This window comes from Lynx rufus, unplaced genomic scaffold (genome assembly GCF_022079265.1).
Source record: "Lynx rufus isolate CCGP_SWC_20201006 ecotype Redwood Valley unplaced genomic scaffold, mLynRuf1.p SCAF_4, whole genome shotgun sequence".
Classification (NCBI taxonomy): Eukaryota; Metazoa; Chordata; class Mammalia; order Carnivora; family Felidae; genus Lynx; species Lynx rufus.
This window is the reverse complement of record NW_025814856.1, coordinates 136,456,835-136,478,697: the sequence shown is the minus strand read 5'-3', so window position 1 is coordinate 136,478,697 and position 21,863 is coordinate 136,456,835. Positions and strand designations below refer to the sequence as shown.

General features: G+C 36.4%; 1 protein-coding gene across 1 annotated transcript in view; it reads right to left on the bottom strand.

The window, feature by feature from the left end:
* CFTR (CF transmembrane conductance regulator) overlaps nucleotides 1–21,863 on the bottom strand; it is a 188,051-nt gene that overhangs the window by 100,942 nt on the left and 65,246 nt on the right. The window contains exons 10-11 of the mRNA XM_047097293.1: nucleotides 16,926–17,108; nucleotides 13,114–13,305 (exon numbers count right to left, since the gene is read on the bottom strand). Of these exons, the coding sequence (XP_046953249.1) occupies nucleotides 13,114–13,305; nucleotides 16,926–17,108 (375 nt within the window). The remainder of the gene's footprint in view (nucleotides 1–13,113; nucleotides 13,306–16,925; nucleotides 17,109–21,863) is intronic.

Below are 21,863 nucleotides of genomic sequence, written 5' to 3'. Positions count from 1 at the left end.
TGTTAACAACGTTGTACCTATTCTTACTCAGATGAATTAGGGAAGAGCCCAGGAATTTGCATTTTGTGGTTATTATACCTACTCAAACAGATACTTACTCTTTAGGGTAATTTCCTTTACAATGCTGGTCAGAAAGGCAAATGCCATCTTCAAAGAACTCTGTGCATGTACTGGGTCTGTTTGAGATTGTAAAGCACTTTGAAAATACTTAGATAAAGAATACTAGAGAGGGTCAAAGTAATGCTATAATAAGTGTGCAATAAAGATTAACTTATTATTAAGAAAAGCATTCTATACTCAATGTGATGGATGCACTTCTCACACAAATGTTTACCATTTTATTTTTTTTAAATGCACCTAAACGCCACCCTAATATGGTTCAACTGAGCCAGACAAACCAGAAGTTGTTAAAGAGGAACTGCTAACATAAAGTTCATTAATTCTGACTTGAGAATACATTTATTACATTAAAGAGGGGGAGAACTTTAAGAAAAGGGTGGAGTGTTACATTTAATGGTTCCTTGCAATTTTGCAATATTTGCTGAGTACATTTGAGCTTCCTGTGACTTTGTAGATAGGAAAAATCATAAACCTTGCTTTATGGCTACCTTATCATTCTTTAGAACAACCTTGACAATATAGCTGCTTGTGGTAAGGGAGCAGGGTGTGAAGCTTGGGTTGAGGGCACATGAACTTTAGAGGGAATAACATGCCATAAAGCATGTCTTTAACAGTAAATCATCGGCCAGTTAGTGCCAGTGTTATTAATGTTTAATAATTACTAAGCACTTTTGCTTTATACACAGGGAAAATGAGCATGGAGGGAGAAGAAAAGAAGTGTTGGGGGAACAGAAAGAAGGGGTGAGGAGGAGAGAGGAGGGAAGGAGAGAATGTGAGAAAGTCAAGAGTTGTAGGAAGAAAGAATTAATTAACCATTTTTGCACATAGCTTTTGTAAACGTGGATGTGTTATCTTGAGAGTGTTGGGTAGCTCTGTATGATATATCAACAGAGATTAACTTCTACAGCAGGAAATATACATGAATGAATTCATAAATTAAAAATTGGAGTTCTGTTTATTAGGAAAGATAATTTTTGACCTAAGTCAAACTTGATACACATAGCTGTACATAAAAATACTGACTAAAGATTAACCCTTCTGGAAAGCATAAGAAGTGAGAACTTTTTGTCAACCTGAAAAATAAAAGCTCTTCTTTCCCTGAGATTTGGCACTGGCCAGATTTATAGCAAAAAACTCAAAATCCAGTATAATTTTTATTGTGGCCAACAAAAGTACAAAAAGCTAGTTCTTTTACATAATGGATGTTACAGTCTTGTCACCAATATTAAATAAAAGTTTAAACTATTAAATTAAATTATTAAATTAAAATATTAAACCATTGCTTAATATTCAGATATATGCATACATATATGTGGTTTTATGCATGAGCTTGTGAGTATATATGCAATTTTGTTCATATCTCTAGCCTCTTTAGTGTTTATTTCTGTATGTGTGTAAGTCTGTATTTGTATTTGAAAATAACATAAGCATTTTTATTTTATTTTTTAACATTTATTTATTTTTGAGAGAGAGACAGAGTGCGAGCAGGGGAGGGCCAGAGAGAGAGGGAGACACAGAATCTGAAGCAGCTCCAGGCTCTGAGCTGTTGGCCCGGAGCCCAACGTGTGATCTCACAGTGAACTCACAAACTGTGAGATCATGACCTGAGCCGAGCTTAACCGACTGAGCCACCCAGGAGCCCTACATAAGCATTTTTATTTATTTATTTTTAATTTTTTTTAATGTTTATTTATTTTTGAGAGAGACAGAGACAGAGCATGAGTTGGGGAGGGCAGAGAGAGAAGGAGACACAGAATCCAAAGCAGGCTCCAGGCTCCAAGCTGTCAGCACAGAGCGTGATGTGGGGCTCGAACTCACGAACCATGAGATCATGACCTGAGCTGAAGTCAGATGTTTAACTGACTGAGCCACCCAGGCGCCCCTACATAAGCATTATTAAAGGAAGACCTACAAAATGCAATGATTTAAGGTACCCCTGGGTAAGTGCAGTTAGGAAGTACAGTTAGAAAAGATACTTGATTAAATAAAATTTTGGAAAAAAAAAAGATACTTGAAACAAACAAAAGAATATTGTTTCTTTTATTCTGGCTCTACATTAGACTCATTTAACTCCAGATTTCAGATTCTCTGAAATGACATTTAAAAATCTACTTTTGAAAAGCTCCCTAGGTGATTTTGATTCAGTTGATCTAAGAATTGGCATTAGGAAGCTGTTAATTCCTTTTCTATCTCTTCTAGGTCTACCCACCCAAGATTCTGGGACACATCCAATGCCTGATAAGGCACCCTTTTCCTAGTACCTTGCCAGCTCATTAGTATCCCATAGTTGATCCTGCTCTGGACTTCCTAACTAGTCTCCCAGCTCCCTAGTAACTAAATCTCCTGATTTGTAATTCAGTTCCTTAGGAGACAAGCTTCAATACTTTCTTACCTGTTTTCTCTGAAGTAATACCACCATGACCCTTATTTTCTCAAGAGCTGACTGGAAGACCAGCTGCTCAACTTGCTCTGAGGTTTCCTCTCCTATGTGGACTTGCCCAGCTACTTGGACTTCCATATTTTATTTTTAAATTTTTTAAAAATATGTCACATTATCAATTGTACCTTTAAAAAAATTTTAACTTTATTTATTTATTTTGATAGAGGGCAAGAGTGAGAGCAGGACATAGGTAGAGAGAGAGGGAGAGAGAGAATCCCAAGCAGCTCTGCACTGCCAGTGTAAAGATCGATGTGGGCTCGAATTCACAAACCGTGACATTATGACCTGAGCCAAAGTCAGACGCTTAACCAAATGAGCCACACAGGTGCCCTGGACTTCCATATCTTAAATTAGAGGTTATGAGGCATGGACATGAACATGAGATTCTGCCTCAAGGGTAAAGGAAAAGGAGAAGATATTTTGGGAGAAGATCGGGGAAGAAATTTCCTGATTTATTTAAATTTCAAGTGTGTTAGTATAGGTGGTTTTCCCAAGATATGCTTATTTAGGACCATGGTAGCTTCACATATCATTTCCATGAAAACAAATAGCCTTGCTAAAAATAGTTTTCACAACTATGTCATGGAATTCTCAATGCCATTAGGTCACAAGTCTTTGTTATCATAACATTCTCCTGTACAAATGGCAGACTTACAATCTTAATGGTTTAATAATACTGTTACCATCATAGTGAGATTAACTAGCCTGAAGTTCTAACTTAAAGTCAGCAATGTTCAATGGATAAGTCATTAGGTTCTAAGATAGAGTTTCTCATCTAATAAGCAATAACCCTAATTGAGCACATTAAAAAAAAAAAAAGAGGAATCAGAAGACTTGGATTCTCTTGCTGGTCCCATCAATTATGGATCTTCAACAAGTCTCTTAAAATTTTACTTCCTTTTGTTTAAAATTTGAATAACAATATTTGATAAACTTCTAACCACAACATCTCCATTATCCTCCTTCAGTTTGCATATTATATTAGAAGAATCTTCCTGGGGGCACTTGGGTGGCTCAATCAGTTAAGTGTCCAACTCTTAGTTTTGGAGCAGGTCATGATCTCACGGTTTTGTGGGTTTGAGCCCTGCATCAGGCTCCGTGCTGACAGTGTGCAGCCTGCTTGGGATTCTCTCACCCTCTCTCTGCCCCTCCCCACTCACACTGTCTCTGTCCTTTCAAACTAAATAAATAAATTAAAAAAAAAAAATCTTCCTAAAACATTGTTTTTATTATGGCATTTCCCCCAGTAAAGAAAAGCAACTGTAGAGGATTCTGTAGACCCACTTGCTCTCCTCCCAGGGACATTCCTGTGCTCCCACTAATTACCATATTTCTCCGACTCCTCTACAGCTAGAATGCTGTATGAGAATTGGATTTCACCAATTGGATTTACTTATACGAAATACAAAAATTAAATGGATGCCTTTGTCTTTCTGCCTCTTTTGGCTTTTTTTTTTTAATTGCTGGCAAAAGGAAAAACAGAAACCATGATCTGACTGTACTCTCCCAGTTCAGCTATCACTATATACCCGTCTCTTTCCAGACCCAGTCTTGCTGTCTTGTCTAGAGCTCTTGCAAAAATGTAATGCTGTCTCCTGGCTCCAGGCCCATTTCATTATGCATTCCAACCACATAGAGCTGACTATAGCTCCTCGAATATATAGTGTTCCCTCTGGGCTCCAGGCCATGTACATTATGTTCTCTTCCTGGAATGTTTTCCCTGTCCTTCTTTACTGAAATGCTCCTACTCATCCATCATCTCTCATGTGAGACATCACTTCCTCCAGGGAAGCCTCACCTGAACTTCTAAGATCAGTTTCAATGCTTCTTCTCTGTACTCATTTAAGGACCCTATATTAATCATTATTATAGAACTGATCAAACTGCTCTTGTTTTTACTTGGTTATCTCCACTAGAATAAAAGCCCCTTGAGGACAGGGACTGTGTCTTGTTCACTAATAATTCCCAGAGTTTGGGGGTGCCTGGGTGCCTCAGTTGGTTAAGCCACCAACTCTTGATTTTGGCTCAAGTCATGATCTCATGCTCAGGAGATGGAGTCCCATGTCAGGCTCTGTGATGAGCATCGAGCCTGCTTGGGATTCTCTCTCTCTCTCTCTCTCTCTCTCTCTCTCTCTCTCTCTGCCCCTCCCCTACTTGCACTTTCTCTCTCTCTCAAAATATAAATAAACTTTAAAAAATAATTTCCAGAGTTTGGCACACTTACAAATATTTACTAAATGAGTGAATGTATATACACGTGTTTCTTTTCCCTCAAATGCCTGTAAGTCAAAAACTAATGGCAGACAGGGACCCTTGCTACACTTGCAGACAGCATCCCGAGTGCCTAATGTACTACTGTGTCCATAGTAGGAACTCAAATATTTGTTTAAATCAACTTTTTAATTTATTGAATTTAAATCAAGACTAACTAAACCTCTGAATAAAAATTATTATAGACTTGGTTCTGAAAGACATTGATGGTAATACAATTGCCATTTCTAGGGTCCGTTTTGTCAAGAGAACACTTATACTCAGAATTTTTAGAAAAACTAAATTTACCTTCCTGCAAAGACCTTTATGAACATTACAGGGTTCTAAGGTTCTATTAAAACATAAGTGTAAAATCTTCCCTTGATCTTGACTTATTAGTCCCTGCTACAAAAAGGGAAATTCCAAGAGTACAGAGCTCAGAATTCCAGTTCTTCAAGAGGGATGAAACCTTAGACATATATATATATAATGATATAGCATGGCTTTGACCTTTGGAAAACTCAGTGATTTTTTTAAATATGAAAACATAGCTTAAATATCTTAATTTCATATATATTCATGAGATAGCCTGGTCCCAGACAATTAAAATTACATGTTTATTATACTGTTCTATTGACTTGCCCAAATCTTACTAAGACAAGCAGTCTTAGGGCTATTTTGGTTTTAGAGATGTCAAGCTAATAATTAATTCCAAAATTGTAATTTTAATACCTAAAAAATAGTTCACGCTTTTAGAATTCAGCACAATTTCACTTCGACTGCAAACTCTAAGCAAAGTTGTCACTAGATGATTAAAGAGAGAATTTGATGGACCAATGTGTGCAAGCATTTAGCATAGCAGTACTGACATGTGCTCTCTCAACAGATGTTAGCTAGTGCATTTATATTTATTTATTTATTTATTAATGTTTATTCATTTTTGAGAGAGAGAGAGAGAGAGAGAGACAGACAGAGCATGAACAGGGGAGGGGCAGAGAGAGAGAGAGGGAGACACAGAATCCCAAGCAGGTTCCAGGCTCCAAGCTGTCAGCACAGAGCCTGACGTGGGGCTCAAACCCACGAACTGTGAGATCATGACCTGAGTCGGATGCTGAACTGACTGAGCCACCCAGGCGCCCCTAGTGTGTGTTTAAGTTCCAGGGCTCAAATGAAGTGAAATAACAGTGACATTTCTGTTTGGTTCTGTTTCAATAGTTTTATAAAATAAATGTACTTGCTTCATATTACAGTAAATAAATGGCAGTGCTTTCAGACTTACTTAATTACTTATTAGGAGAAAATTGCAGGTGGTTCAAGGTACAGTCACTAAGTGTGGTTTATTCTGGTTTAGGGGACATAGTTCAATGTGCTTCAAATATCTCTTTTACATCTCCACTAAGTCTTGGCTGCTACTGAATGCAATTGTTAATTCCTATAGCTCCTTTTTATGTACAGATCTCCCAACTGAATATTCCTGAATTCTCCTGTAGTGGTGGAATGACCATCCCAATGTTAAGCTTCTATTCATATAGGTTAGTTTTGGCCAGATCTGGAGATCCAGAGGTAAAATTCAAATTTAATTAGACTTATGGTATCTGTATGATGGAATTTATATTCCAGACCAGTCACTAACTCATTTCTTTGCTTACTTCCCTCCCAAGTTTTTCATACTTCTTGCCAATTTCCCTCCCAAGTTATTTTTTTCTTTTAGTAACTTGTTGCCAAATTTTCTCCCAATTTATTTTTTTCCAGTGACTTAAAGATGAAAACTGCCAAGCAGCAGTGGTAGAGAAAACACAAACAGACTTTAATTCTGCAACCTACATAGTAAATATTTTTTTTTTACAATGCATATGTAATGGCTGCCAAGACAATTACTTAATGAAGACCATTTTGTGGTTGCAAAAGGATCTCAACAACTTTGTGGAAACCGATTACATATCCTAAGTCCCTGACCTCTTCTCATATCCCACGCCCCACCTCCCACCACGCACTATCATAAAAGCCAAACCCAGGTACTTTTACAAGAGAGTGAGTCACTGAATAAAATCAGTCCAACTACCCATTTACCCAAACACCAGCCTGCCTAGAATTCTCTTGCTGTCTGCTATGGGGTTCTGTGGTAGGATAAGGTTTTGGTGAAGTGTATAAAAAAAGAGCAGTATCCTGGAAAAAAAAAAAGACAAGAGAACAGTGAAGTCTGACCTCTTTTAGTAACGAAACAGAGTTACAATCTCCTTAAGGGATAAGTAAATTAATGAGGGCCCAATTACACTGATTCCTCTTTTTAAGCTAGCAGAATCTCCAGTGCTGGTTACAAAAGTGTACAAATATTTAGAACTCTAAAGGTAGTCTGGCAACATGGAAAAAAAATGGGAGGATAAGTTAATGGGCACCAAAATATAAAATTGTATTTAAAAATAACTATAGGGCCGCCTGGGTGGCTCAGTTGGTTAAGCATCCGACTTCGGCTGGGGTTGTGATCTCAGGGTTCCTAAGTTCAAGCCCCACGTAGGGCTCTGTGCTGACAGCTCAGAGCCTGGAGCTTGCTTTGGATTCTAAGTTTCCTTCTTTCTCTGCCCTTCCCCCTCTCGCACTCTGTCTCTCTCTCAAAAATAAATAAACATTAAAAAAATAATAAAAATTAAAAATTAAAAATAACTATAAATTTGCCTAGGAATCCACTATATTATAATCTGGCTCCAGAGTAGAAACTGTAAACCCATACATGGAGATGTTCCCAAAGCAGAGCTGACCGTGACTGCACCTGACTTGTTCACTCATGTCTGCACATTACCAGTTATTCTATCAGCCCAGAGCTGTCTCCGTGCCCTTCCCTGCGATAAAGTCTTTAAGCTATCCCTCAGAGTGAATAGTTTTCAACAAACTGAAATCAGAAAACTATGTGAAATATGTTGTGCATACTTTTTCCTATCCACACAGATTTACACCTAGCAGCCTACTCCTATGACCATAAGCATCACCACATACGCAAGTGCTTTGTAGATACTAGAGCTGAACAAAAACACAAAAATGAGGAAGAAAATATTCCGTTCTCATCTCCAGTTTCCAAGTCTAGCTGGAGCACATTAAGAAACAGATCAACGCTGGCAGTCAAAACGAAAACATATTGAATCATGAATGTTTGTATTTGGTGATGGGGCCACATAGAGAATACATCAAGGGTTTCTTTTGCTGGCACCAGCTGCTTAACCCTCAGGGATTCTGTAGGTATTTCATGTTCCTATGCTCCAAATTCCTCCACACTTAAAAAATAAAAACTTCATTTTGGCAGACTCTCACTGGCCTTTTTTTTTAAAAAAGGTGAGGAATACTTGTTTAACAATGACAACAAAAGTACAAAAGTTGGAAACTCTTTAGTACTGAAAATAGGGGAAACTTTTGATCTGAGTAAGACCATCCAGAACTTCCAATTACTTTTTTTTTGTTACTCCAGCAATAGTATGCTGGTGTCATGATTCCAGCCCTGAGACTGTGAGGCTCAGGGAGAACACGTTCCAAGGAAAATTCTTGTAACTGGCATGCCTACTCCAAAGTATTTCTGAAATAGTCACCTAATAAGAATTTACCATTCTGCCTATCGAAGTCCTAGGTGGAGTACACCAACATAAACTTTTTAGAATCACTGCTTTCAAGCAATTCATCATGTAGTTGGATAGATAACAGCATACAGGGACTATTCAGCAATGAGAAGAGTACCCACTACCACACTAATAGGCTCATTGTACCCACTACATTTTCCAGTTTCAAGAACAAAGAATTTAGGATGCTGGATATTTTTGCCTATAATAAGATGACTAGGAAGCACTAGTTGCAAAAGTCAGCAGGACAGGAAAGGACAGGGAGTCAGGATTCAGAGATTACTAGAACTGAAAAGCTAAGTGTTTTGACAATTTAAAACAAAAAGGAAGGAGCGCCTCAGTGGCTCAGTCAGTTGACTGTCCAACGCTTGACCTCAGCTCAGGTCATGATCTCACGGTTGCGGGGTTCGAGCCCACATGGGTTCCATGTTGACAGTGCACAGTCTGCTTGGGATTCTCTTTGTCTTCCTCTCTCTCTCCCTCAAAAATAAATAAATAAACTTTAAAAATAATAAAACATAAATAAAACAAAGAGGAAGAAGAGTGAATTGTACATTAAGAAAGCAAAATGCTCATCATCATCAACAATTACTTATTCAAGCCCACTTAGTGGTGTCCCCCACTAGAAATATTGTTAGTAAGACCTGCGATCTTTCTGCCTTGCTCAGATGTCTCAGTTCTATGTAATTTCACCTCTGTATCCTTCCTTCCTAAACACATAGGATTCCTATGTGTCCCCCTTCCCAATTCCTGTTGTGCGGGGGAATCCTTAATCCTAAACCAATTTCTCTCTTCTTCTCATTTCCTCAGGGTTTTTCCCTCAGTCTTCCCTGAAAGCCCATTTTTCCCTGATGACCTTCCTGTGGATGGAAATAGTACATAAATATGGTATTCCCGATCTCCTCACAATTCTTCTGCTTAACTTCTGTTTCTTCTTGTCTATAATAACCATTATCGGAATTACTGAAACAGCTTCCTATTAGTCTCCCTTCTTCTAGTCAGAATAGCAACTGCTGCTGCTACTACTACTACAGTTACTACCACCACTAGTTATTTTACTAAGTACTCTCTATGCATCAGAAAAATCTACAAAACTACAAAATAGGTAATATTATCTCCATGTTAAAGAGGACAAAACTGAGTGTATAATAGGATTAAGCAACTTTCTTTAGTAATCCAACTCTGTCAGATTTCAAAATATATATTCTTTCTGCTACCCCACAAAGTTTCAAAATGCATCCACCTTAATTCTGTTTCTCATAGTACAGCCAAAGTGATATATAAAATGCAAAACTGACTGCATCCTTCCCTTGATTAAAGCTCTTGAAGACCAAATTCCTGACACTGGTTATAAGGTCCCAAGGACATGGTCCTCCAGCGCCATTCCTCCCCGCTCAGTGTCCCCCCAGTCACACTCTGGTTCTATCAAGATGCTTGTGGTTCTTTGCACTAACCAATTGGTTTCATATCCTGTGTTCCTGCTCAGTTTCTTTTGTCTGGAATGCCTTTCCCATTTTTACTCATCCATCTTTCTTTGTAGAGAAAGTTTCTACCAAATGCTGAGGCAAGCTAAAAGCCCTCAACGGGGCTTCCGTACTGCCTTAAGAATACCTTTATTACAATACTTGCTATAGTAAAGTGAAAGCATCTCTTTATGTATGCTTCCCCCCAACTAGCCCATTAGTTCTTTGCAGGAAGGGATAATAAAGGTTTTATTTTGTACCCACTCAGACCCCACTACAGTGAACATTGTCTGGTACAGAGTAATCACGTAAGTAATGTGTTGGGGTCTGAAAGGCATTTAGAAACTGGATTCGCCTCCCAATCCCATTGCCACTTCTGGAGTATGGAACCAATGTGACCTGGACTCAAGACTGTCCAATGTCATCTGTTTTCTTCCATAGAATATACCAACTTTTGTTGATTGGGTCATAAAGAACAACTACCATATTTACAGATAACCACTTCTTAAATTTTTTCTTATAAACATTTTGTCATCATCAAAATTCACATTGATGACTTTTTATGGCCAAAACATTTCCCCGTCTTAATTAAACCAAGTTCCATCTTGTTTCCATAGTAGTCACTTACTCACAAGAACTCTCAGACACATTTATTTTATATCATACTCTGTGGCAGTATTCTCCATCTCAAAAGGAAGCAGAAATGATCTAATATTTACTGAAGGGGTAATTTACATCAGATGCCTTGTTATACACCTTATATTTATCCCATTTAATTTTCTCAATAATCCAGTGACCATTTATTCATCAATCCCCCACTTCTTCACACCAGCCTAACCTTCTCTCTACTTTATTGGCAGTTCTAACGTTCTTAATCAAAAACAAATTCCTCCAAGGCCGTAAGTTTCACTCTTGTCACTATTAAAATTCCATAGTGAATCATTCCACCGGAGGACATTAGCCTTGAAAGAAACCTCCTCTGGAGGTTATTCCTCACATCTGACAGACCCAGATCGATTTCAAGGCTCCCTCTTTTCACTCCTACAGAAATAGCTCTTTCATTTTCCATTAGAGCATCAATTCATTCTTTACCAATACATTTATTTCCCCTACTGGTCCATGAATCTCTGAAGTATAAGGATCTTGTTCTATTCATATTTTTATAAAATATAGCAAGTCTCAAATGTTTTCAAAATAAAGACTTAATTAACTTCTTCCAGTTTAAAATTTTACTTGTGTACAAAAGGCCATATATTGTATGATTGCATTTATGTGAAATATCCAGAACAGGAAAATTTTAGAGACAGAAGGTAAATCAGTGGTTGTTTAGAGCTGGGTGTGGGGAATGGATAGGTATGAAGACATGGACACTGATTGCTAATGACATTTCTTTTAGAGGAATTGAAGATGTGACGATGGGTATGCAACTCTATGAATATACTAAAAAACACTGCCTTATACACTTTAAAATTAATTTTGAGGTTGGTCATAGAATCAGAAAAAGAAAATGTTGTCCTTGCTCTTATCCTCTTTCTTTCATTATTTTCAACAGCTTTATTGAGATATAATTCAGATACCATACTTCACTAAAGCACAGATCACTATAACATGAACTCTTTAGAAAATGGACTGTATTTTCCCATACTCAGCACAGTATTCATGAGTTAGCAAATACTCATTTCATGAATGAGGGATCCACAGCTTTGAATTTATTATTATTCACATAGCTATGGTAAATTTATTATTATTAATATAGCTATGGTAAATTTGGGTAAAATATACTTTCAGCTTCGTAGAATCAAGGTGAAAATCACCATTTATAAAATTATCTTTTATTTTCCATGCCCAGCATGGACCCCAACATGGGGCCTGACCTCACAACCCTGAGATCAAGATCTGAGTGCCTCTATAAAATTATTTCTATGAGAAAAGGCATAATCAAAGCAAAAAATAAAGCCTACCATAAACCTTCCAACACCTTGCAACTAATAAATAAAGCCTATGATTTATCTTGCAAGACACTACCACTCCTACATCCCAGTCCCCACCTAGACAAATATCTGTGGTCTCTAAGAACACTCAAATATTTTTTTCATAACAAATCTACTGAGAGTTTCAACATCCCGTTTGTGAAATACTATTCTTGGAAGAAGGGCTTTTGAGGAACGAAGAGTATCTTCTTCAAAACAAATTCAATACTTTTCCACAATAGTTTTTATTTTTATTATGCTTTCATGTATAGAAAATAAGAGAATGGAGCTCTAAAAAACTACTCTGGAATGAGTCAGTATATACATGGAGAGCCATTTGTACAAGCATGCATCCTTCTTTTGTAAGTATTGCCATTTCTATCTAACCAACAATTAGCCTTTTTCTTTTCTCTGTACTTTAAGTTTCATTTTATTCTTACTGAAATTTTTTTTTCATAAAAGGTGACTTAAAGGAATCCACTAGTGTCAAATGCCATCTATCAAAGATAATGATTTTGAATCAAGATCTCTATTCAGGCAATACTATTGATAAACCTCATAATGATATATTCCCTGCCTTAATATTTATATCGGTAATTATTGAACCCTCCACCATATAATTTATGCATTGAATAGCACAAGATGCACACACTGGCCACTTGGAATGCTTCACATATTTTCAGGCAATTAACCCATTCCCCAATATTATAAAATGAGTCAACAGCATTATCTTCATTTTGTCTCTGTTTCAGAGAATTACAGTCACTATAGGTCATATGGCTACATGTTGAAGGCCAAAGGATAAAATGTAATCACAATTTTATCTCTGATTCTCTACTGGCAGGTTAATGTTCATTCCATTAGGGTGTGGTAGTTATTAAAATTATTATTTATTATTAATAAAATCCTCTGTTATTGTGAAGTATATTTTAAAAAATGCATGCCATATAAATGCCCATTGAGGACATTTGTCTCACTAATGATTCAATAAAATTCTCTCCATTTCATAAAGAATTTTTATTATTATTTTTTCCCCCAAATCAGCCCATCATTTAAAAAATAAAATTGTACTTTCTCTATGATTTTGCAAGTTTCTTAAAGCAGGGGTCATATATTTTATTAACTGATTTAACTCAGAGTAGTTTGTCCATAGTGGAAACTTGATTAGTATATGTAGACAGACTGATTGAATGAGGACTAATTGTATCATTTAGGTAGGCTAAAAGTGTCACATTCAAAAATCAGAAATATGTCAAATAATTACTTACCTCTTCTAGTTGGCATGCTTTGATGACACTCTTATATCTATACTCATCATAGGAAACACCAAAGATGATGTTTTCTTTAATGGTGCCAGGCATGATCCAGGAAAACTGAGAGCAGAATGAAATTCTTCCACTGTGCTTAATTTTACCCTCTGAAGGCTCCAGTTCTCCCATAATCATCATTAGAAGTGAAGTCTGGAAATAAAACCATTGTTATTAAGTAAAATCATTTATCAGATCACTCTCAGAATATACTTGCCTCCAACTGTCATCCTAAGCAGGGGTATCTATTCTGATTTTAAAGGATTCTACATTAATTCATTTGATTCAAAATTTATTAAGCACTTCCTGTTCTGGATTTGCTGTTATGCACACAAGATACAAAGGGGAATAAAAGAAACAATGACAATAGAGTCTGCTAAGTGCTTTGGTAGAGGTTCACAGAGATAGAGCACCTAATTCAGATTGTTGGGGTGGGTTTGGAGGAGGTCAGGGAAAGATTATCACCAGCTAACCTTTGTTAAGTACTCAGTCTATGCTGGGTGCTGTCCTATGTGATTTAACTGTATTCATTCACTTAATCCTCACAAAAACCCAACAAGGTAGATTCAATATTATCTTCATCTAACAAAGAAGAGATCAGTTAAAAAGAGATATAGTCAGATAATATTGTTCTCATGAGCCATTATTGCAGAAACTAGTATAAAATCATACAAAGGATGACTGAAGAAGCTTCACCAAAAGGACTATCAATGAGCAAAGACTTTATATGAAAAAAGACTGTGAACTAAAATTTAAACTAACGTGGAAATTAGAGTTGAGAAAGAGAATTAAAGTATGTTATATTCCCTGACAATAAGAAAAGTTATAAGTAAAGCCCAAACAAAACAAAGGAAACAGGGTATAAAGGAAATTCACTGATTGTTTACAAAGAAAAGCTACAAGTCAAAGATATGATTTAAACATAACATATCAGCTAACAGAAGCATAAGCATATTTAACAACACAAAGATAAAACATTAAGAAAGGTAATACTATGGACTAAAATTGAGTAGAAAAAAGGGAGGCAGCAGAGGACAGAAAAACATTGATTTTATCAGAGCTCACATTAGGGAATAAGAGAAAGAAAACCCCAAAGATTTAATGTAAAGTTATAACTATAACCACTGTAACAAAATACCTCCCAACCACTAGAAGTTGGAATGCCTTTGGGCTCACACCTTGGCCCCTTTCCCTGCCTATCCATACTCTCTCCTTTGGAATCTCATCTGGCCTCAAGTTTTTACACTGCCAGCCCCATTCCCCTGAAATCAAACCTGTATAACCAACTAACATCTCAATTTAGATGTCAAATATGCATTTTAACCTTAATGTTCTAAAACCAAGCTCCACCCCAAATCAGTCTCTTCCATAATCTCCTCAGGTAATGGTACCTTCATGCTACCATTTACTCAGTCCGAAAACCTTGGACTCACCCTTGACTCCCCCTTTTTTTGCATATACCACTTTCAATCTAATTATGTGGTATCTTTCTTAGAGATATGTCCTGAGGGGTGCCTGGATGGCTCAGTCAGTTGAGCGTAGACTCTTAATTTCTGCTCAGGTCATGATCCCATGGTTGTGAGATTGAGCCTCATGTTGCTGAGCATGGAGCCTGCTTAAGATTCTCTCTCTCCCTCTCCCTCTTGCCCTCCACTGCTCTCATGCATGCCCATGCATGCACACAGCACAAGAAAGAAAAGGAAAGAAAAGAAAGGAAAAGAAAAGAAAAGAAAAGAAAAGAAAAGAAAAGAAAAGAAAAGAAAAAAGGAAAGAAAAAGAAAGAAAGTCCCGAATTTGACTATTTCCTTCACTACCTGGGTTAAGCCAGTATCATCTTCTGCCCAGTTTGCACAATAGCCTCCTAACTCATTTCCTTGCTTCTGCCCTTATCTCTTTACAACCTATTTTCAAAGTAGCCTCATCAAAACTAAGACAAATCATGTCACTTTTCTGCTTAAAACCTTCCAATGGCCTCTCATTTCCTCAGAAAAAAAAAAGCCTTACTCTTTACAAGCTCCTTTGTAAGGTCCTTGAGACTCTTTTACAATAGCCCAAATAATGGTCTAGCCCACATTACTCCTCTGACAGCTCTACCCTCTGGCTGATTCTGTGCTAACCCCACTGACTTCCTTGCTGTTCTGTGAACCACACGGGCACAGTTCCATTTCAAGGCTTTGCTCCATCCTCTATCTGCACAGCAGTTCTGTGGCCTTGCTGACAATCCCTGACACAACACAATTTCTGTCATCCATCCTGACCTTACCTTGGTACTCAATTTTAGCTTCGTCTTAATAATAACTGGCAGCAGATGTGGAGAATAAGCTATTAGCTCCAGCTTTTGTTTACATTTAAAATAAAATACAAATGTCTGTGAAGTTTTATCAACATTTTGGTATTTATATATAATAATATACTATATATTTATATATACATTATATATATAAATATATTAAGATATATTTATATGTATAAATATTCATATTCAGTGATGGTTTCACTTAATGTCATATCTCTCAAAATACCAAGTATTGATAAATATATATTACATATGCTTGATAAATATATATGAAAAAATAAAAATTATATATAATTTTATATGTTTATCTAATATAATTATTATATTTTATATTTATATTGACAAATATTAACATCAACATTATTATTGTATTAATATAATAAATATAATATAAATAATAATATAAATATTATATATCTTTAACATGGATAATCAGATATATTTAATTATGTAAGTTTATTAAAACTGTTATATATTAAAATATCGCTTCTAAAAAATGGGATTTATAATAAGTTGAGTGGGGTTAGGGGGATGGGAAGCTGACCAGCACTGAATAAATTAACATTCCTATGTATTTCTTTCAAAAATCTATCCCACTCAATAATTTTCCCTCATAATAAATCCTAAGTAAGTCTGGGTCCATTCTCCAAAATTCTAATGTCAACAAAATAGGGACCTTTTGTCTATGGGGTTAGTAAGGCAAAATCTAAGCCAAGATTTTCCTGGACAAGCTCTGGAAAAATGTCTATGCCAGAGATTGGTAAAAATGAATGGTTCGTTTATTCAATAAATTACTGAATATCCACTATGTACAAGATACTTTGTTGACTTATATGTGAAATCTAAAAAACTAAAGGAAAGAATAAATGAACAGAAAGCAAAAACAGACCAATAAATACAGACAACAAACTGATGTTTGCCAGAGGGAAGGGGATTGGGAGGGATGGGCAAAATGGGTGAAGGGGAGTAGGAGGTACAGGCTTCCAGTTATGGAATAAGTCACGTGAATGAAAGGTATAGCATAAGAAACATAGTCAATGGTAGTGTAATACCATTGTATGGTGACAGATAAGTAGCAATGTTTGTGAGCATAGCATAATGTAGAGCATAGCATAATGTAACGAATCATTACGTTGTACAAATGAAATTAACATAACATTGGGTGGCAACGATGCTCCAATTTAAAAAAAGAAAAAACAATTTTTAATAAATTTAAAAATCAGCACGTGGGAGAAAAAAGACACTGGGTTCAGTGCCATGCACCACATAAAGATGCAGAAGAAAAGGTCACTGAAGAAATAAAAGACTAGAGACTATTATCAGTGTAATAATTTATATTATAAGGGACAATATATCTAAGCATTCTCTTACTACCAATGTAAAAATTTCTCCAACATGCCCTCTTAGGCTACAGACACATGAGGAAATGAAAGAAATGCATGCCAAATGAAGTTCTTAACGATGAGGAATAGATTACCTTGCCTGCTCCAGTAGATCCAGCAACCGCCAACAACTGACCTTTTTCTATCTTGAAATTGATGTCTTTCAGGACAGGAGCACCAAGAAGTGAGAAGTTGCTGAAGAAGAGGCTGTTGTCACCATCAGAAATTTTTCTATCATTACTGTTTTGTTTTGCTTTCTCAAGTAATTCCCCAAATCCCTGAAAAAAAATATATAGAGAAAACAAAAAGGTAGATTTTTCAAGTATTTTCAATAGCTATTTGTTTTATTTATTATGAAAAGCACATGGCCCATGATCCATACTTTATAACATGTAATTATATAACATGAGTTCTAGAGCACATGATACAAAACATTGAAAATTTTAATACAGCATTTGATGGAAATATAATTTCAATATCTCAGATTATAACTCACCATTAGGCTAAATTAAATTATTGAAAAAAATGTGTACTTTCTCCTATAGGCTGAGCAAATAAATATTATTATCTAATTCTCAGCACAGTAATAATATCTGTTATAATCCCTCTGTTTCAAAGCTGTAGACTTGTGACTCAGAGGTTAAATGACTAAAGTCAGCCAGAGTGGAATTACAACTCAATCTGACCTCTATCATGCTGCTGGTACCTTCCTCTAAGAAGCTATCATTTAAGCAGTTTAATTAAGTAGAAATGCAATGAGATGGCTAGATGATTCAGATGAATTCCATTATATGAGAATAGCTGGGAGGAAGGAATTGCCTTCTGAAAGTTCCCTGCTTCTCTGTTGCCCCATGGGAAGCTTTAGGGTAGTGGTCTTCAAACCAGACCAAACAGCCCTAAGGATCGATCATGAGGAAGCTTGTGTATACAGTCTTAAGGGAATCTATTTCCACATTCTCAACCTCCAAACATACTCCTTCCTAAAATAATCTGCCTGTGATTTGTTTACTCTTCGTTATCTCTTCTTTCCCACTTTCCGGTTCACAATTGTCCTTGCCTCACTTTATAAAGAAGAGAAGCCTTTCGGGACATCTGTTGGTTAGGTGTCCAACTCTTGGTTTCTGCTTGGGTCATGATCTCCCAGGCTGGTGGGCTTGAATCCTGAGTTGGACTCCATGCTCAGCTGGGAGGCTGCTTGGGATTCTCTCTCCCCCCTCCATCAACTCTCAAAAATAAATAAATAACCTTTAAAAAAAAAAAAGAAAAGAGAAAAGAAAAGAAAAGAAAAGAAAAGGAAAGAAAAGAAAAGAAAAGAAAAGAAAAGAAAAGAAAAGAAGAGGAACCTTTTATTTTTACTAGTCCTAAGTCTTACTGTGTTGTACTTCTTGGAGTGTAAAACTTCTAGGACACAAACGAGGAGACCACAGAAGAATAATTTTCTCCTCAAAGAGGGTCCCACAAAAGCAAAGCCAGGAATACTGAAAGAGGTAACATCTTATTTCACCCAGGTTTCAAACTGGAGGCAATCTATGTGTCTTACCTAGCTTAGAATAAGATTTCAGAAATGAGTTGCAGGATAAGGCATTTTAATTATTTGATTACTTACTTAATTTTTAATAATTTAATAAATTAACTTAGTACATATTAATTACCTGTATTTTAAGGTTATACTTTGTCTGACATAAAATAAGCTTATTGACTTGACAATGGGAACTAACTTCATGAATTCATGTATCTTCCATAAACTGAATGCACCCAAACTATAGTGCCAACGTTTCGGCAAAAATCCATTAAACATACTTAGACAATTACATATTTTTCCACCACTTAAGAATACACTGAAAAATTTATGTCAACTTAAAAATGTGTCAGAGGTGTGCGTCATAGTTTTTCAAAATTCTTTTGGGTCATACATAAGCAATTAAGTTTGAAGACCACTGCTTTTAGTTCTCATGATAGGGATGGTTAACATCCCCCTCAGTCACCAAACAATAAAAGCAAACCGTTTAGGAAGTAGACAATAAAAAGTTTTTATAACATGGGTCAAAGGCATCTGCTATTCCCTTATTCATTTATTTGTCTCACAGATATTCACTGGGAATCACCTCTGTATTAAAGACCACTTTGAAAATCTCACATGAGAGAATAACATTATGAATAGATATTAACACTGCAACATGCTTAGTGCTAGAACTGAAAATCACACCAAGTCTTATGGAAGTACATTATAGAGAGTAAGCAACTCAGCCTGGAACTTGACCAAGTAAATGACCTGCAGGCTAGGCTACAAGGGATAGAACTGGGATTTCATAAGACCAAGAAATGGTATAGGTGTTCTAGGAAGACGGATCTGCATGCACAATGATTTAGGCTTAAAAAAAATAAAATATGCCTCAGAAATGGCAAGTGGCCAGGTATGATGTATATGGCAAGATGACAAAAGATGTCCTTAGTAAGGCAGGCCATGCAGTTGTTAAAGGACTTGCTGTGCCATGCTTAGAAGCAGGACTTTTATTCAATAAGCATATGAACCAATGGGAGGCTGTTGTTATAAATAATTTTTATTTCTTTATTTTTTTTTATTTGAGAGAGTATGAGCAGGGGAGAGGGACAGAGGGAGAAGGAGAGAGAGAAGGAGAGAGAAAGAGAGAGAGAGGGAGAGAGAGAGAGAGAGAGAGAGAGAGAGAGAGAGAGAGAGAAGCTTAAGCAGGCTCTATGCTAAGCTTGGAGCCCAACATGGGCTTGATTCCATGGCCCTGGGATCATGATGTGAGCCAAAATCAAGAGTTGGACACTCAAACCAACTGAGCCACCCAGGCACCCCACTAATAACTTTTGTTTCTGATTACAGAAGAAAGACACTTATTTCAAGAAATTTGGAAAATATAAAAAATCAGAATGAATAGAAATCACTTGTAATACTACCACTGAGAAGCAACCATACTTAACATTTCAACCAAAATCCCTCCATTTTCTTACACACAAGTGTATATGATTTTATATAGAACCAGGGATTAAAAGTACAGCATAGGCAATATAGTCAATATTATTGTAATAACTTTTAAGTGTAGATGGTAACAACATTTATCATGGTGAGCATTTTGTAATGTATCTAATTGTTGAATTACTAGATTGTACACCTGAAACTAATATAATATGTCAATTATATTACAACAAAATATAAATGTAATTTTTTACAAAATTGAGAAAAATATAAGGTTGTGACATGCTTTCTAACTTATAATAAATCAATATTTTCATATATCATTAAACATGATTTTTAATATAATTTTTAGTTGCAAGATAGTATTCAAGAGTATGGATATACTATATGCTCATACTTTTGCTATAAATTGGGGGCACATTTTCTTTGTACAAATTCCCACAAGTGGAAGTTCCAGAGCATAAAGTATGTAAAATTCCATGTGTTTTCTTTTTTTTTTTTTTTTAATTTTTTTTTTCAACGTTTTTTATTTTATTTTTGGGACAGAGAGAGACAGAGCATGAACGGGGGAGGGGCAGAGAGAGAGGGAGACACAGAATCGGAAACAGGCTCCAGGCTCCGAGCCATCAGCCCAGAGCCTGACGCGGGGCTCGAACTCGCGGACTGCGAGATCGTGACCTGGCTGAAGTCGGATGCTTAACCGACTGCGCCACCCAGGCGCCCCAATGTGTTTTCAATAGTAGTTCTAAATTTTCTTCATCAAGAAATATATGAGAGTGCCAGTTTTCAAATTTCAGTTTCAACACTATTATTTTTTGGTTTTGGATTTGTTTTGACTTCTTTAACTTGTAGCTTTATAAGGGAAAATGGAATATAATGATCTTATTTTTATTTATTTGCTCTCTAATAAGATTGAACATTTTCCATATTTATGAGTCCCCTGTTGTGCATAAAATGGTTATGACATCCTCTGTCATTACTCCAGTAATGGCTTTACTCCAGTAATCTTCTCACCCAGGTGGATAATGGTTAACTTCAGTCTGAGCTTCAGTCTACTCTGTTTTTGAGGGTATTAAATGAGATAATATACATGAAAGCATTTTGAGCACAATAAAGCAGTAGTCACTCTCTTTTGTTTTGTTTAAATAATTTAAAAATTATTTGTTTAAACAAACAAATAATGCTCCTACATTAAATAAGGAGCAGTATTATGAGTGGTAAAGGGTTTTGGAGTCAGAGAAATGTAGGCTGACATTTTAGCTCTGCCCTAATTAGTTGTATAACCTTGTTCTAGTTGCTTAAACTAAGTTTCAGCTTCCTAGTAAGTAAATAGCAATTTTACCCACTCACAGGTTTATACTGAGGGCAGAATCATGTATCAGAATCACCAGGGACTTGCCTCTTGGGTAACTGAGTGGATGGTAATGAATGCCATCAAAGAAGAGAGCAAATGCACTCACTGGAAGGGGCTAATTTATGAAGCTTGGTGAGTGATGAATGAGAAGTGCTTGAAGAGTGTGCAGGAAACTTAGAAATACATGTATGAATTTCAAGAAAGAAACTGGGGCCAGAAATCTGCATTTGACACTCATCAGCACATTGATGTCAGTTGACCTAAGCTTGAGGTCACCCACAGAGGGCATGAAATGCTAGAAGAAAGCCTAGGGGGGACATAGTGCCAATCACCATTGAAGTAGCAGGCAGGGAAGAGGTAGAAGTCATGGTCTGAGGATAAAAGAATATGAAAGGAGTGGTTCACTAAAGCCAAATGATCAATTCAAGAAGAAAGGAATGTTTTAATGTATTGGTGAGGGTAGAATCCAGATTGCGGTGGGGAGAAGCCCATGAAAGATGAGGAAATGAGAACGGGCTTGACAACAAAGGGAAGGAAAGGGATAAAGTTTAAAGAATGAAGCTGGGTGGGCAAAAGCAAGGGGAAAAATTTTTAATTAGCTTATAAATATGTGAATGTGAAGAGGGATCAGTTGAAAGGAGATGCTGAAGCTTCTAGAGAGAAGACTGCTGGCCCCTTGTTCTAAGATGAAGCAAGGTATTAATAGCTCAGTCAAGGGCAGGGAAAAACATACAT